This window comes from Drosophila biarmipes, chromosome 2L, assembly GCF_025231255.1.
Source record: "Drosophila biarmipes strain raj3 chromosome 2L, RU_DBia_V1.1, whole genome shotgun sequence".
NCBI classification, from domain to species: Eukaryota; Metazoa; Arthropoda; class Insecta; order Diptera; family Drosophilidae; genus Drosophila; species Drosophila biarmipes.
In genome coordinates this window covers 19,291,796-19,307,074 of record NC_066612.1, presented here as the reverse complement: position 1 = coordinate 19,307,074, position 15,279 = coordinate 19,291,796, and the positions used below count along the sequence as shown (strand labels likewise).

The window sequence follows — 15,279 nt, the reverse complement described above, 5'->3', positions numbered from 1 at the left end:
ATTTCAATGCTACATACATTTGACATAATAAACATTCGCAAAGTTTTGGTTAATCCTCGATTTGTTATGGAATTTATTTAGAAATCATAAAATCGACATAGTACATTGTACATTACATTTGTGTGAGTGATTGGGTTTAGCTTGTTTAAATGATGAACTTCATTGTTTACAATGCGTATGGACATTATGCTGCAATGCGTATTATATATAAATTACTTAGAGATTATCAATCGCTAAGACCTAATGCAGGTTATGTGTGCCCCCTTCGTGTGCAGGCTGTTTTGTGAGTGGGTGATTAAATATGATGGAACAGCGCGCCGATCGAAATGAAGACCAAATGAATCAACAACGTGGAGCACCAGCGCCTATCATGTTGCGGGCGCTACAGCCGCCAGATCCTCGCCGGATTCGTTTTGCGTCGTCGCTGGCGGCGGCGTACTGGTTTGGTTGACAGCAGGTCCGTTGTTGTTTTCGTTGGTCAAAGGTTGCTCAGCAGGCGCCGCCGCTGCAGCCGCCGTCTCAGGCGTCACAATGGGAGCTTGAGTGTCATTTTGACTGTGAACTGGGGCAGTGGTGAATGAGTTATTGGTTGCGGCGGCGGCGGCGGCCTTAACCGGCTGCTCCGGGCTGCTGTACATTTGGATAACTGAGTTGTTGTTCATGTTCTCCACCGAGGCGCCCGATATGGACAGGTCGTCGGCGGAGTCGTCCGCAATACTGTCCGTCTGGACAGCCTTCTCCTCCAGCAGGTGATCGCTCTCCCGAATTGGTCGCTGGGCGGAGCCGTACTGCTTGGAGATCTGGAGCAGTTCGCGCAGCGTTTCGTTCTCCAGGCGCAGCTGCGAAATGGTCTGTAGTTCCCTCTGCACCATCCCGTCGTCCACACTGGCCGCCCGCTGCATCACGGCGGCCATTTCGTTGATCTTCTCGCGCTGCTCCCGAATTACCTGCCACATGCGCTCGTTGTACAGCTCCTTGAAGCTGAACTTGCTGTCCAGGACCTTGGAGACGGTGTGCTCGCGATATTTCTGCATCATAAGCTCCATGACCCGCTCGTAGTCCTCGATGCAGATCTTCAGCTCGCGGTTCTCCTTCAGGATCTCGGAGCTGTTGATGTTCTGCTGCTGGATGCGATTGACCATGTCCGCGTTGGTCTTGTTGTTTGAGATGCGGTTGAGTGCTTCAATGTCGTCCTGGTATTGCCGCAGGCTCTCCACCAGCCGATTGTTGTTCTCCGCCTCCTCGAGGAGCGCCGTGCCCAGGGCGTCCAGGTCCTTGATCCGGTTGGCCATGCGCTGCGCGTCCATTATCATCTGGCCCACGGATAGGTTCGACATCCTGCCCAGGTCCAGTCCAGTTGTGTTTTTGGGTTACTTTTGTTTTTGTGGCCAGGCCCTCTGCTTCTGGCACTGGAAAAACAATGAGAACGCTTACAATTGTGTACTGTTTGTTCCTACGTTTGTCACTCGAAGTTGACTCACGTTCTGTGCGGGATTGGAGCAGCTTCGTTTCTAGCGTAGCCGCTTCATTTGATTTTTATGCCGAAATATGTAAAAAAAAAACGATTCTAATAGAAATTTTGACGACGACCCAATTATTAGCTGACAGCTTAATAAATCCCTAGCGCCTTTTGGGTGCGACGAAATCCCTAACGCCACACCATTAGACGAGAGAAAATACTGCTCTGTACGCAAAATACCGTAAATATACCATAATAGTAAATTTAATATAAAATTATGAGCAATGAAATGTTTTTATATAAGTTAACTAAACTGTCATGCAACAGAGTGGATAGCAAGTAAAATTAATTTAGTTATAACTAAAAAACTGTATTACACAATATAATTTAGAATTATTATAAAAACTCTTTCCAAATTTGATTTTTTTGCTATCAGTTTCGTAAATACTATTTATCAATACTTAAACTTTTTATGTTCTGTTTTGGATAAAGGATCCACCAATCAAGTGTAGCGTTCTTTTGTCTTCCTACCCTTAAATTAACGTCAATACTGTTCGAAAATTCGTATAAGGTTAAGAGAGGAAGCTAACAAGCTTTATTGTCATTTTCGTAAAAGTCGTTAAGAAGCTATCAGTACAGATTTTGATCTTATGGCGAAACATGGAAGACTTAACCATAGAATGGACGTAATGCTATGTTCTTAAACGATCATGCATGCATAAATCTAGTAATGTCTATTTAAGTACCTTAATTCTACGTGGTATTCGTATAAGTACAAACAGCAAAGGTTTTGTCATTCAAAGTGGTAGATAAAACAGAGGTAGAGGAATAGCATAATACATCGGGTGTAGGGATGTACAGACTAAAGATCACGAGATTGCGATTACACGCCCACGCTGTTGAGGCTGCCGGAGGATAGGTTCTCGGAGCGACTGGACAAACGAGGGCGTTTCATGAGTACACGACCCGGCTTTCCGGGATTTTCGACAAGACCCGCTTCTGCGGATTGATTCAGATTGTTGTTGTTGCCGTTGTTGGAGCCATTACTGCCGCCAGCACGTTCCAGCGTGCGTTGTGAGCGACGCAGCGAGGATGACGACATCCTTCGCAGGGCGGGATCGTAGTCGTAGTTGGACGGTCGCTGATAGTAAGCCGTATCCTGGTCCGTGTCGTTCTTGTCCTCCATCCCCTGCTGCTGCTGTTGGGCCAGCGGATTGAGGGTTATGTGAATGTGACGGGCTCGTTGACGCTGTTTGGTGGGGGAACAATTTCCGAGTGGCACGAAGTCATCCCTCAGCTCCGCCAAACGTGGCTTGTTCGGATTGTTTCCCCTGCCTCGGGAATTCCTTCGCCGGCAAACGCATAAGCAAGTGCTGATCAAAAGCAGCATAAGCAGTGCCCCGCCGCCAATTGTGCCCGTCAGCATGGGACTCATGCTAAACGTCTCGTTGTGACTGGGAGTAGTGGTATCGCCCATCTGCTGGGTAGGCTCCTCCGTGGTGCTAGTTTTGGGACGCTGTGTTCGACCCTGCTTGAGAGCACTAAATTCGGATGCGGAGACAGAGCTGAAGGACTGCAACTTGAACTCGTACATGGTGGCCGTTTCCAGGGGAGCGATTTTAAAGCTCCTTGCCTGAGCTCCCTCAATGGTGGCCTTAAAATATTCTCCAGCTGAGGACGAGGGCCGATAGTAGGCATAGTAGCCAGTGATCAGTCGTTCATCCGCATCGCTGGCCAAGCTCCAGTGCAGCACCACCGCCGTTTCTGAATATTCCTCGATCTCCAGCAGTTCCGGCACTGGCATTGGATCAAGCGCTGCGCCTGGCTGGAGGTAAAACTTGGCGGAGGTATTGCTTTCCTTGTTGTCGTTGTTGGAGTAAATGGCCAAAATGCGAAAGCGATATGTATGCAGAGGCTTTAAATCCGTCACCGAGGCCGTGAAACTTTTGCCCAGCTCGGAGTTCCATTTCGGCTTTCCGTAGGGTATATTATCGTTAGTGGTCTGCCAGCTTTTGCGCTTGCCAACCATGCGGTACTGCACCTTAAAAATGACAATGGGCAATCCATCGTTGCGGGGCACCATCCAGCGGAGCATCACAGATTCGTCGGTAAGCCGGGTCACATTTGGCGGAGACGGTGGAAACATCTGCTTCTGCTTAGTTCCCTGGTTGGGCTTTGGACGGTGGGTTCCTCCCGATTCACGGGGTTCCTGAATCTGTTTGGGATTCACCTCCAGAAGAGTTCCGGCACTGTCTTCGCCCAAATTATTTCGGGCGAAACACTGCACATAGCCGGCATGACGCTTCAGAACAACCTTCAAAGTCAGGGAATTGGTGGACAGCTCAGCCACCGTATCATCAAGACTGCTTTTTCCGTTTAGCAGCCAATAGATCTGGGGCGGAGGAACCCCCGTGGCTTCGCAATCCAACTTCAGGTTCTCGCCCTCGTTGGTTAGATTTGCCGAGGGTGATTGCACAATTTGAGGTGGCTGCTCCACGCGTACCTGTATGTAGTGCTCCAGCGCAGGACGAACTCCGTTGTCCTGGAAACAAATATAGGTACCTGCATCCTGAATTCCAATGTTGGCTATTTCCAGGGCATGGCCAGAAACTTTTGTGCGCTTATTTTTTAACGCTCCTGCTACATCAGGACTGCTCCAGACAACTGTGGGTGGCGGAGAGCCTACTCCAGGACACAGCAGCAGCAGCGAGCTCCCTTCCCGGCTGGTTATGACTTGGGAGCTCGGCTGTCCCTTGAGCAAGTGTGGGGACTTGCTCTGCGTCCTCTGGATTGGTTTAACCTGCAACTGCAGGGAGCTGACCAGCTGGATTCTCTCTCCAGAGGCGGGGTTGGTAGCCTGGCAGGAATAGTTGCCTGAGGATTCGGAGGATACGTTGCTTAGAAACAGATTTCCATTGGTGCCGGCGAACTCGGGTTTGATTTCCAATCCATTTCGGTAGTATGACCAACTAGCTGACGGATTGGATTGCACTTGCTGCCCGCAAGACCAGAGCACAGAGTTTCCTACAGCCACACGCCATTGAAGGGGTGGTTCCGACTCCTGGCTGCCCATCAGGCTAATGCTGGCCAGCTCCAGGCGGGCCGTGGTGGAGGTGACAACCAGTGGGCCGAACCAGCCAATGCATCGGTACTCCCCTAAAGTGTCTGGCCGCACGAGTACCCTTAGTCGCGAAATGGCACCCTCCTGGGTGACATTCGCCTTGGCTGTGCCTGTCCTAAAGTGCTTGAATCCGACACCCGGCGACTTGCTAGCACGATGGGTCCATTCGAAACGCTCTGGCTGCAAACTGGTCTCGCACTCCAGCACCACCTCGTCTCCCAGGGGCGCCACCAAAGATTCGGGTGCGCGAAGAATTCGCACGCCAGGCGAGGGATGGACGGGGTGAGCGGGAGGTGCAGGATGGGCGGGGGACTTCTCCAAAACCGGAATTGCTTCGAGCCGCGACGTCAGCAGCGAGAAGAGCAGCAGCGAGGATGTGAGCGTCGTCATTGGGCGGGGGCTGCTGCAAATGGCTGGGGTTACCCCGAAAATATAAGTTAATTCCTGAACACAAAGGATTAGTTACTTCTTTGGATCACCTTGCTTCTGGGTTTTTCGAGTGGTTCTAGGTGGAGAAACGCGTTTGCGTTTGCGCAGTTATAAATTTTCACTCTGGGCTATCGCGCATCACTTATGGCTTATATATGTATGTATCCAGGTGTGTGTGCGCAGAGTCGTGGGCCTAAATTATTAATGCACATTACACGTTAACGAGGCAGGTCCATAAAATCATTGTATCTTTAATTCAGGCTTCGCTTTCGATCGGCCCTCGAAGCCACCGGACAAGCACATGCACTCAACAAGTCAAATAAACACTGGCATTTATTATTCCGTGGGGATGCTGGAACTGGAACTGGAGCTGGTGCCGGAATGGGAACAGCGACACTGGTTCAACTGCACTGGTTCGTTCGCCGGCGAACCGGTGGATATCGCTGGTTTCAAATCCACTGGTTCCTCTGGCTACACGAAGAAAATGTTACACGAAGAAAATATAGAAAATATTATTTATTTTTTGTGCAGAAAACGTGTGCAAGTGTTTTTTTTCGAAAACGTGAAGATACTGAATATTTTAAATCAAAAATCACGAATTTCTACGGACTACCCTTTCTACTACCCTACAAATTTTTTGCAGAGTTAATTTTTGATATAATTTAATTTAAACATTACAGAAGATTTACCTTACAAAAATATATTAAAACAATATTGTATATATTATTAAAGAATTCAATAAGCTACCAGGAGAGCTAAACGATTTACTTAATAATAATAAACTGAAACATTTCTTATGAATGAAGTATATTGTAACTCATACTATAATTCTATGATTCATTTTTTAGTCCCAAAAGTCAATGAGTTATAGTTTCACATAACTTTTACCTTAACATATTATATTTCGTACCAAATACGATAAAAATATTCTTTTTTAAGACTTCAACGCGGTGAATTCCAGCTGTAAGAGGCCACCGTACAAGTTTGGATAGGCATCCTTGATGACTTTGAAGGAAAGCTCTAGTTTGGAATGACTCAGACGCTTCGGAATCTACGAATAAAAGATTCATTAGATGACTATACCCAAAAAGTTAAATATTTACAAACCAAATCTTTATGCGACGTTTTTAAAAAGTGTATTTCCAAAGGATATGGCCGCTGACATAAAGCCTTGTTCATTTTCGAAGTACTAAACTCTAAGAAACCCCCCTCTATCTCGTGATTATACAAATATATTAGTTGAAGCTGGGGACAGGAGTATATCATGTCCCAAAACTCATCTCCCGTCTCCCAAATGGTTGTGTTCTCCAAATACAATTCTGCCAGGCTGGGAAATTCTCTGAGACTTTTGTTAAAGCTTTGCACTGTCCACATTCCTTCCACGACCCCTTCATTTATGATGCAAACTTTTCGCACGTTTTTAAATTGATTAGGAATAAGATAGAACCAAAAATTCTCGTTGCAGCTAAGTGAAACGACTTCCTGTCCCCGCATTTCGACTATGTTGTCGAGCAAATCCTCCACATCTTCGAATTCATCAAGGCGAAGTTTTTTTAACTTTGGCAGAGTCAATAGCTTCCTTGTGTTTTCCCTGCTGAGGAGCATCAGTTCCAAATGCAGTTCCTCCAGCTCCTGCAAGTTGCAGACGGCTTCTACAAAGGCGTCCCCTTCAGATTCTCTCCACGCCACACTCAAAAACTGAAGCTTTAGGTTTCTGGAGACCTCCTGAAAACATTTAGTTCTCCAGTGCTTGCAGGCTTCCATGATGTGCAATATCCGAAGGTGCTCCCACTGGGCTACGTGATGACCAGATAATAATTCAAAAGTAGGGTCCTTATTCTTAACTCTCATTGTAAAGGACTCTATTAGGGGAAAGCTAGTGACTAAAGTCTCTATATCATCTGCATCGGATTCCTCCAGTGAATAGTCAAGTACGCTTGCCTTGGAAAAGCTCTGACTCCGGAAAATATTGGCCTGGTCAATGGAAAAGTCCACGATAGTCAGCTTCACCACAGTGGGACTAATGCACTGCACAAAGTGATGAAGAAGTTCCGGTTTATCTACAAATATTTGTCAGTGCAATGCGTGATTGTTTCGGCTCTGCCAGCAGTTTGAAAGAGCCTTGTTAAGGCGGGATGTAAGATCAGTAGCCTCCCACAGGCATAGTTGCTCCCCGAGATCCAGGTACTCTGCAATTTTACTTTAAGAACGGTTATACAAGAAAATGTTCCATGTAAAGGACGCTTCTTCCTTACAGCAGGCACTTATCATTCAAGTTCACAATGCTCGACATCGTTGCATTAGGCACAACAAAGATGTGTTTTTGATAAATATATGATGATTCGAACTAGCTTTTCACACCGATAGCCATCGATATAAATCGCATTTGTTTTGAGAAAACTAAAAAACCCGGTTTTGTTTAATGTGAAAATTGAGAAAATTGCGACGCCTGATTAAATGGGCTGCTCCTTACATAAATACAGAATAAGTTGCAGACATCTTAAAATTAATAGATTTTTTAATCTTCCATTTAATAATTTACAAATAGGTACTTAAAACTGAGTGCTCTAGAGGCATATGGGCAGAAAAGTTGAACAAACTTTACGCAGGTTGCTTTTGCACCTTGGCCAACTCCGCCTTGAACTTGGAGATGGTCTCTCTTGCCAGCTTTAGTTTGTCCTTAAGTGTGACAATCTCGCCCTTAACTTTCTGCTTCACGTTGACAATGTTGTCCAGCGTTTTCGACTTCTTTTCCTCAACTAGAAAAGTAAATGTAATAGTTACGAATTTAGGGATAAGGAAATAACTAATACTTACAGTCAGTGTCGTGACTTAGGAGTCCATTGGCACTCTGTTCAGAGAGCATGAGATAATGCTGCATTACCTGGGTGGGCTCTTGGAACACGATCTCCTCGTACGACTCGGAGACCAGACCCTTTTTGGTGTCCATGGTGGTGCTAGAGGTGAGCTCGCCATCGACAACGGGCGACTGGAAGAGCTTCAGGATGTGGTAGCATGTAACCGGGCGCTCAGACTGATCGTTGAAGTATATCTTGATGACCACCTCAAACTCTCCCCACCCCGTCTCGGTGATCTCGTAGGGCGGCTTAACCACGATCCTGTTGGGATTGGCGTAGCTCTCGTGCAGCTTAAAATGCACCTTCTTCACGTAAATGGACATGTCCTCGTTGAAGTAGGGCTTCAAATACACCTTCCACTGGTGCGTGTGTCCGTCCTCCTCCCGCTTCTTTCCGAAGGACCGAGCTATGTTCCCGTACACAATGGGCTTGACTATGGTCACGCCCTTTAGCCGGCCACCCGAATCTCCTCCAAATTCTGTCATCTTTCAGGGATTTTATTTGTTTATTTTCAGTTGAGTTCAGTAAAATGTTGTTTTGGTTCTTCTTCTTGCTCTTGGTGCAGCGGCGATTACTGTTATCGATATATGCATGCATTTATTCAGGGCTGAACAGATTATATTTTTTGGAATAACCGTAAGTTATAAAAATTAAATTGGTTTAGTTAACTAAACAAATTTTAAACAATTTCAACCTTTTACAAATTTTTTGAGTAACAACAAATGTGTATGTGTTGCAGCCCTGACGATAAAGATTATCGATATTTTTCGCGCTGCATTTTGGGTGGTAGTACCATCACTGAAAGTAAGAAGACGCTATTTACTTTATAAATTGCATTGTTTAATTACAAATCTAGTGTTTACAGACCCTATATACCAGTGAACAACCAGTTGATAACGTAAAATGATGGCGCGTCGAGGGGGAAAGCGAATACGGATGGATGATCCGCCTCCGGACTACGAGGAACTGCACAGGTACAGCTCTTACTTTTCCCACCATTTGTGTTTGCCTAAAAAATATGCTACCCATTTTTATAGCGATGCTCTGAACGAGAGCACCTCGGATGCAGACAGTCCCACCAAGCGGATGACGAGGTTGCGGGCCCGCGGCGGCGTGCGTGATAAGCCTCCCATAATTGACGATGACGAGGATGACTTCTTCGCGCCAATTGCGCGCAAGCGAAAGACTCCCGCCACCCGCAAAGACCCAAAAGAACGGAAGGAGCGGGTTGAACGGCCGCGGAAGGATCCCGTGGACAAGGGACACCACGAGCGGATCGACAACGAGCGGGAGATAACCACGGACGAAAACAGTCTGTACTACATTGTGCGGCACTCCAAGAACCCCATTGCTGTACGTATCCATTTTACTTGCAGCACAACACTTTATAACCTGACCTACCATTTCAGAGCATTGTTGACCAGTGGATTGAGCAATACAAAGCGAACCGAGAAACCGCGCTGGTCGCCTTGATGCAGTTCTTTATAAATGCTAGCGGTTGCAAGGGCAAGATATCCGAGGATATCCAGTATCCCGTTGACCACACAGCCATCATCCGTCGCATGACCGAGGAGTTTGACGAGGTGAGTCCATTGGAATCATCTGCTCAGTGCTTTCCAACTAATAGCTACATCTTACAGGAAAGCGGCGAATATCCCTTGATCATGACCGGAACTCAATGGCGGAAGTTCAAGAATAATTTCTGCGACTTTGTGCAAACGCTGGTGAAGCAGTGCCAGTACTCCATTATCTACGACCAGTTTCTGATGGACAACGTCATATCCCTGCTTACGGGATTGTCCGATTCGCAGGTGCGAGCCTTTCGACACACGGCCACTTTGGCGGCCATGAAGCTTATGACTGCCCTGGTGGATGTGGCCTTGCTGGTTTCGAATAACTTCGACAATGCTGCGAAGCAATTCGAAGCTGAACGCGTCAAGGTGGGTTCGCTTGTATTAAGGGAAAATTGTAATACAAAAATTACATTATTTTAGTCACGGGATCGCCGTGCCTCCGACCGTTTGGACTCACTTATGACTAAACGGTCCGAATTGGAAGAGAACATGGATGAGATAAAGAGCATGTTGACCTACATGTTTAAGTCGGTGTTTGTCCACCGCTACAGGGATAGTCTGCCAGACATACGCGCAATTTGTATGGCCGAGATCGGCATCTGGATGGAGAACTATCCCCAAAACTTTCTTGACGACTCGTACTTAAAGTACATCGGTTGGACACTCCACGACAAGATCGGGGAGGTGCGCCTACGCTGCTTGCAGTCGTTGCTGCCGCTGTACGAGAAGGACGAGCTCAAGGGCAAACTGGAGTTGTTCACGTCCAAGTTTAAAGACCGAATTGTGGCCATGACTCTGGACAAAGAGTTTGAGGTTTCCGTTCACGCCGTCAAGCTGGTGATCAGCATTCTGAAGTAAGATAAATAATTATTTTTTTTTAGTTTTGATTAACTAGTTTCATCTTATTTCCAGAATCCACCCAGAAATTTTGGCTGACAAGGACTGTGAAATCGTCTACGAGCTGGTTTATTCCTCACATCGTGGTGTAGCCCAGGCAGCCGCGGAGTTCTTAAACGTCCGCTTGTTTCATTTAACTGCTGACATGGAAGAGACCAAGACCAAACGTGGCAAAGTGCGTATGCCCAATACACCGCTGGTTCGGGACTTGGTGCAGTTCTTCATTGAGTCCGAGCTTCACGAGCATGGCGCTTACCTTGTGGACTCCTTCATCGATAGCAACGACATGGTAAGGGACTGGGAATGTATGACGGATTTGCTGCTGGAAGAGCCGGGACCGAATGAAGAGGTCCTCGACAACAAGCAGGAATCGACGCTCATAGAGATCATGGTCAGCAGCGTTAAGCAATCGGCCACTGGAGAAGTTCCGGTCGGGCGCGCTAGCAATCGCAAATGTACGCTGAGTGCCAAGGAATTAAAGGCTATTCAAGACGAAAAGGCCAAACTGACCGAGCACTTCATTGTCACTCTGCCGTCCCTGCTAGAGAAGTATCAGGCAGACAGTGAGAAGCTGGCCAACCTGCTTGCAGTGCCGCAGTACTTCGATCTCAATCTGTACACCACCAATCGACAAGAGGGCAATCTACAGGCTCTGTTAGACCGCATCAATCAGGTAATGAGCATGCACACAGGCCGCGAGGTGCTCGAAACATGCGCAAAGACGCTTGAATGTCTATGCGCCGAAGGAAGTGCTACTTACACGAGGTGTAATATCGCCAGATCCAATATCATTGAGAGCGCAGTCAACAAGTATAGGGACGCCATTGAGGAATGGCGCAACCTCATACAAGGTATTAAGAAATCAGACAACTTACTTTCAAAAGCCTATCATATTCATTTTACGCAGGCGAGGAGACCCCTAATGAGGATGACATTTACAACATAACCATCACCCTCAAGGTTCTATCCATCCTATACTCCTCGCACAACCTCAACCCCTGGGAGCTATTCAAATCTCTCTTCCAGGACGTTGAGGAGGCCCAGTCGAAGGAGAACGTTGACCGCTGTCTGCCCAACGAAGCCTTAGCGTACTGTATCGAGGCCTGCTACTTCTCCATCAGTTGGGGACTCCACTACGTGGAGAACGACTGCGAGACAGCAAACGTTGCCGAGGTTGTGGCCGAGCTGCGCAACAATTTGGACACCTTTATGGGAGCCTGCTTTGAGCTAACCCGCGATGGACCCACAGTTCAAATTCAAGAAGCGGTTTGCTATTAAACTCGTATTTAAGTTGTAGAAATCATTGCAATGATTGTTTTGCAGGCCTACCAGTCCATCTGCGATTTGCTGATTATCTTTTCGGACAAGTTGGGTCGCAGTGAAATCGAACACATACGCAGCCTGGAGTACAAGTCGAGAATGGATGAGCACCTGATCTTGGACAACTTTGTGCAGCACTATGTGTTTTCCCTCAAGCAAGATGTGGCCCAGGATGAAACGAGAATCGAGGAGCTGCATAAGAAACGTAACTTCCTGGCTTGTTACTGCAAGTTGGTAGTATACAACATTATACCAACAATGCGAGCGGCCAGCATTTTCAAATATTATGTGAAGGTGAGTCAAGAAGTTTCGCTGTTCTGATTATCAAATTGATCCAATCATTTTCGTATTATTTATTTTAGTGCTACAACGATTACGGCGATATAATAAAAGCCACGTTGGGCAAGGCTCGGGAGATAAATAAAGTAAACTTTGCCATGACCCTACTGTTGAGCCTGATCACGGTTTTCAAGAGCCTGCAGGAGCAGAATGAGGAGGGAATTGTTTTGAAGAGCTCCCAAGAGTTTGTGGATCTCAAGGAGTTGGCCAAGCGGTTCGCCCTTACATTTGGCTTCGATGCTATTAAGAATCGCGAATCTGTAGCCGCTATTCACCGCGGTGGTATTTACTTTGCTTCCCACAAGGAGTCTGACGATCCGGTGCGAGCTCCACCGCGCTTGCTATTCCTGGAGGTTTTAAACGAGTTCAACTATAAACTGCTTAAGCAAGACAAAAAGGTTATAATGAGCTTTCTGGACAAATCCATACCACCCGCGATGCCATCCAGCCGAGCTGAGGAATGGCAGCCGCTCATCTTATATCGCAATTCCTTGCTGCACGGCGAAACCGATCAAGTGCCAGTTGCCAGCAAACGAGCATACACTCGCAAACGTCGTGATCACGGTAAGAGTTTTAGAGCTTTTATTTTATTTAACATCAACAAAATGATAATCGTCTGTTTACATTCAGATGAAGAAGAGGAGGAGGAGGAAGACGATGAGGAACACAATGATCCCGATTACAGGGGCTAGGACCCTATCAGACATTCGGCTAAAGTGCAAATCTATCTTTCCAGGCGATCAAGTAGTTTTAAGTTCAAAGCTAAAATATGTACATAGAGTTTAAATTATATAATTTAAATTGTAGTTTTCACTAATTGGTATTGCTCCCAGTAATTTGCTCTACTCCTTGATGTCTGAATTACCATAGTTAGACTTTATCAGTAATATCTTGGATGCACTTTCGGCACACAGACCCGTTCGCATATCATGATACAAGTGAGCAGACTTTTTAAATAGGCTTTCGCTAGCCACACTTGCTGCTGGAGCCGATAAAAATGCCCGAACAATGGCGTACAGGGAACTGTACTTTATGTTTGCCTTCCACCACATCAAGGGATCCATGTTCCTATCGATCCTGGACTCCGAGTTGTATAGGTATAGTAGATTCTTAATCTGTGACTGGCAGGCAAATGACGTTGCCTGTTGAGTATTATTTGTAGGACCAGTTGTCAGTATATGGTCCAGAATACTATCAATCTTTGATTCATTCTTGAGGGAGGAAGATGATGTCACTTTGATAATTTTCAACGGCGCCTGACCGTTGCGTTCATCTTGCGCCCTAGCGAGCAGAGCCAAAACCTCGTTGGCTACCAAGTGCTCCTCTCGCTCGGTGAAGAAAGCTTGCTTGTATCTCGGATCCAAGTAGGTGGCCATCAAAAACTTGATGTCGGAGGTGACATGGGAGAACTTCATTTCCAGTTCTTCAAGCAACTTTCTGGCAAAACTGCAAATGGTCTAGAGATTTAAAGAGATAAAAAATAATAAATAAATCATTTGATTGGTTATATTAACATTACCACAGAGGAGACATAATTGTGGACATCGGTTCGTAGGGAATCCCGTAAAGCGGCCACGAGTGGAATAACCGATGAAGTTGTCGTGGAAGGATTGCTCCAAATCTTAATTGTTTCCTCGAAAGGCTGCATTACTTTGCTGCACAAGTCTATTTCTACCCATTCATCGGGATATATTTGGACTAGATTATACTCTTCGCAATACAGGGTTATGGCGTCTTTCATCCTGATCACGCTGGCCATCATTTTGAAGGTCGAATTCCATTGGACAGGATCATAGGGTTCTAGCGTACAAGGGTCTCGCGTTAGGCGGATCTCTTGAATAAATTTGAGATGATCGTTGGCCATCTTGGAGGAAGCAAAATGGTCTACTATTTGCTTGCACTTTGACGACAGATTCTGGAGCAATTCGTTCGACTGCAAAGCAAATCTGACGCACATTTGCAGACGATGGACACTGCAATCGGGTAGGGTGGGCAGAGCAGTCATCTCGTCCCTGATGATGCAGTGCGTCTTCTCCTTGGGCACCTCTATCGCCAAGCTGGCCACCAAATCCCGAATAGAACATGCAACTTTAGAAGTGCTTTCATAGTTTAAAGCCTCGCACTTAAGCATAAAGCGGTGGGTCTTAAAGTCCCTTGAGATCCCAGTACAAGACAGGCTCAGTAGTCCTTCGCCTTTGTCGCCCCGCCAAAGGCTGGTGGACAACGAGATGGCATCCAGCAGATCCAGCTGCAGCTTCAGATGCTCTTGCATTTTCCGGTATATATTACCACACAGTATGTTCTCATAGTAGCTCCTGGACTGAATCAGATATCTGGGCTGCAGCACCCTTATCAAATCTATGAACCCGGGTCCTTCGATGAACTCAAAGGATTGGTTTAGCAGCATGAGGGCCAACTTTTCGTCACAGCGCAGGCTATAAGAAATGTCCTCGGTGTCCAAGGGATCGGGATCTGGTTCCTAGAATGTGTAATAAAGTTAAAAAAAAGTTAAGTAACTATATATTTTTTTAAGTGCAGAAAGATTTTATTAAATAAACAAATTATTAAGTTGTATTATTTTTAATTTTTTAATTTTGAAAATATCTTATCTGATCTTATCACAAGGACAATCGATTTGCGGATATCCGCATCCGCTAGAGAACTAGTTTTAAATTCCTAGTTAAAGTATACTTGAATATGTATATTTAATATTAACAAAGCCCATATGTAAAATATTTTTTTAAAGTCATAATGTTATGAATGGGTTATAAACTTCACCTAAAGAGTATGTAACTACAGATGAGTCCCCTCCTTATATCATATGAGATGTACCCTACCTAACACCTTACTTATACCATTCCGCACTCACATGCAAATTCAATTCCAACTGGGCCGTTGGGTGCAGTGGCGAACCAATAGCGATCTCGCTCTTCACCATGTCCAGGTACTTTATGTCCCCGGAAAGAGCCAGGAACTCCGGTGGATGCTTGCTCTTCAGATGGTTCCGCAGACAGGTGGTGCCGCGTCCCCTCCTCGAGTAGTTTCTGTTGCACAGGAGGCACTTGGCCACGGTCCCGGAGGTCTTATAGAAGAACTGCCACACGTTGCTCTTCTTATTCATAGTTTCCTTTCCCTTTGCCTTGGTAAACCAGAAAATTGTACAATCTTTTGCGGATGTCCGCCTCCACATCCGTTCTGCCGCAGAGGTTCGTCAGCCCTGGCAGACATCGATAGGTAGGTCGATGATATTAATCGAAACTCGCCGCATATCAGATTTTGGCG

At 46.1% G+C, this 15,279-nt stretch overlaps 5 protein-coding genes across 5 annotated transcripts; 1 reads left to right on the top strand and 4 right to left on the bottom strand.

Annotated features, from left to right (window-relative positions):
* Positions 1 to 43: 43 nt before the first annotated feature.
* Positions 44 to 1,633, bottom strand: LOC108034292 (FGFR1 oncogene partner 2 homolog). The gene is made up of 2 exons (XM_017109153.3): positions 1,482 to 1,633; positions 44 to 1,409 (listed from the first exon to the last, which is right to left on the bottom strand). Exon 2 carries the CDS (start codon positions 1,335 to 1,337, stop codon positions 369 to 371), a length of 969 nt encoding a protein of 322 aa, XP_016964642.1. The 5' UTR covers positions 1,338 to 1,409; positions 1,482 to 1,633; the 3' UTR covers positions 44 to 368.
* A 393-nt stretch (positions 1,634 to 2,026) lies between these two features.
* On the bottom strand, positions 2,027 to 5,379 carry LOC108034214 (interference hedgehog). The gene is made up of 2 exons (XM_017109055.3): positions 5,060 to 5,379; positions 2,027 to 4,993 (listed from the first exon to the last, which is right to left on the bottom strand). Exon 2 carries the CDS (start codon positions 4,968 to 4,970, stop codon positions 2,343 to 2,345), a length of 2,628 nt encoding a protein of 875 aa, XP_016964544.1. The 5' UTR covers positions 4,971 to 4,993; positions 5,060 to 5,379; the 3' UTR covers positions 2,027 to 2,342.
* A 2,130-nt stretch (positions 5,380 to 7,509) lies between these two features.
* Positions 7,510 to 8,445, bottom strand: LOC108033424 (YEATS domain-containing protein 4). Its single transcript, XM_017107745.2, has 2 exons — positions 7,827 to 8,445; positions 7,510 to 7,768 (listed from the first exon to the last, which is right to left on the bottom strand). The coding sequence occupies exons 1-2, from the start codon at positions 8,350 to 8,352 to the stop codon at positions 7,611 to 7,613; spliced, it is 684 nt and encodes a 227-aa protein (XP_016963234.1). The 5' UTR covers positions 8,353 to 8,445; the 3' UTR covers positions 7,510 to 7,610.
* Positions 8,446 to 8,694: 249 nt separating this feature from the next.
* LOC108034054 (cohesin subunit SA-1) lies at positions 8,695 to 12,803 on the top strand. Its single transcript, XM_017108809.3, has 10 exons — positions 8,695 to 8,841; positions 8,905 to 9,220; positions 9,277 to 9,450; positions 9,508 to 9,807; positions 9,862 to 10,295; positions 10,354 to 11,189; positions 11,246 to 11,604; positions 11,662 to 11,952; positions 12,021 to 12,561; positions 12,628 to 12,803. The coding sequence occupies exons 1-10, from the start codon at positions 8,771 to 8,773 to the stop codon at positions 12,687 to 12,689; spliced, it is 3,384 nt and encodes a 1,127-aa protein (XP_016964298.1). The 5' UTR covers positions 8,695 to 8,770; the 3' UTR covers positions 12,690 to 12,803.
* On the bottom strand, positions 12,804 to 15,203 carry LOC108034055 (zinc finger BED domain-containing protein 4). Its single transcript, XM_017108810.3, has 3 exons — positions 14,867 to 15,203; positions 13,517 to 14,476; positions 12,804 to 13,454 (listed from the first exon to the last, which is right to left on the bottom strand). The coding sequence occupies exons 1-3, from the start codon at positions 15,185 to 15,187 to the stop codon at positions 12,840 to 12,842; spliced, it is 1,896 nt and encodes a 631-aa protein (XP_016964299.2). The 5' UTR covers positions 15,188 to 15,203; the 3' UTR covers positions 12,804 to 12,839.
* Positions 15,204 to 15,279: the final 76 nt, after the last annotated feature.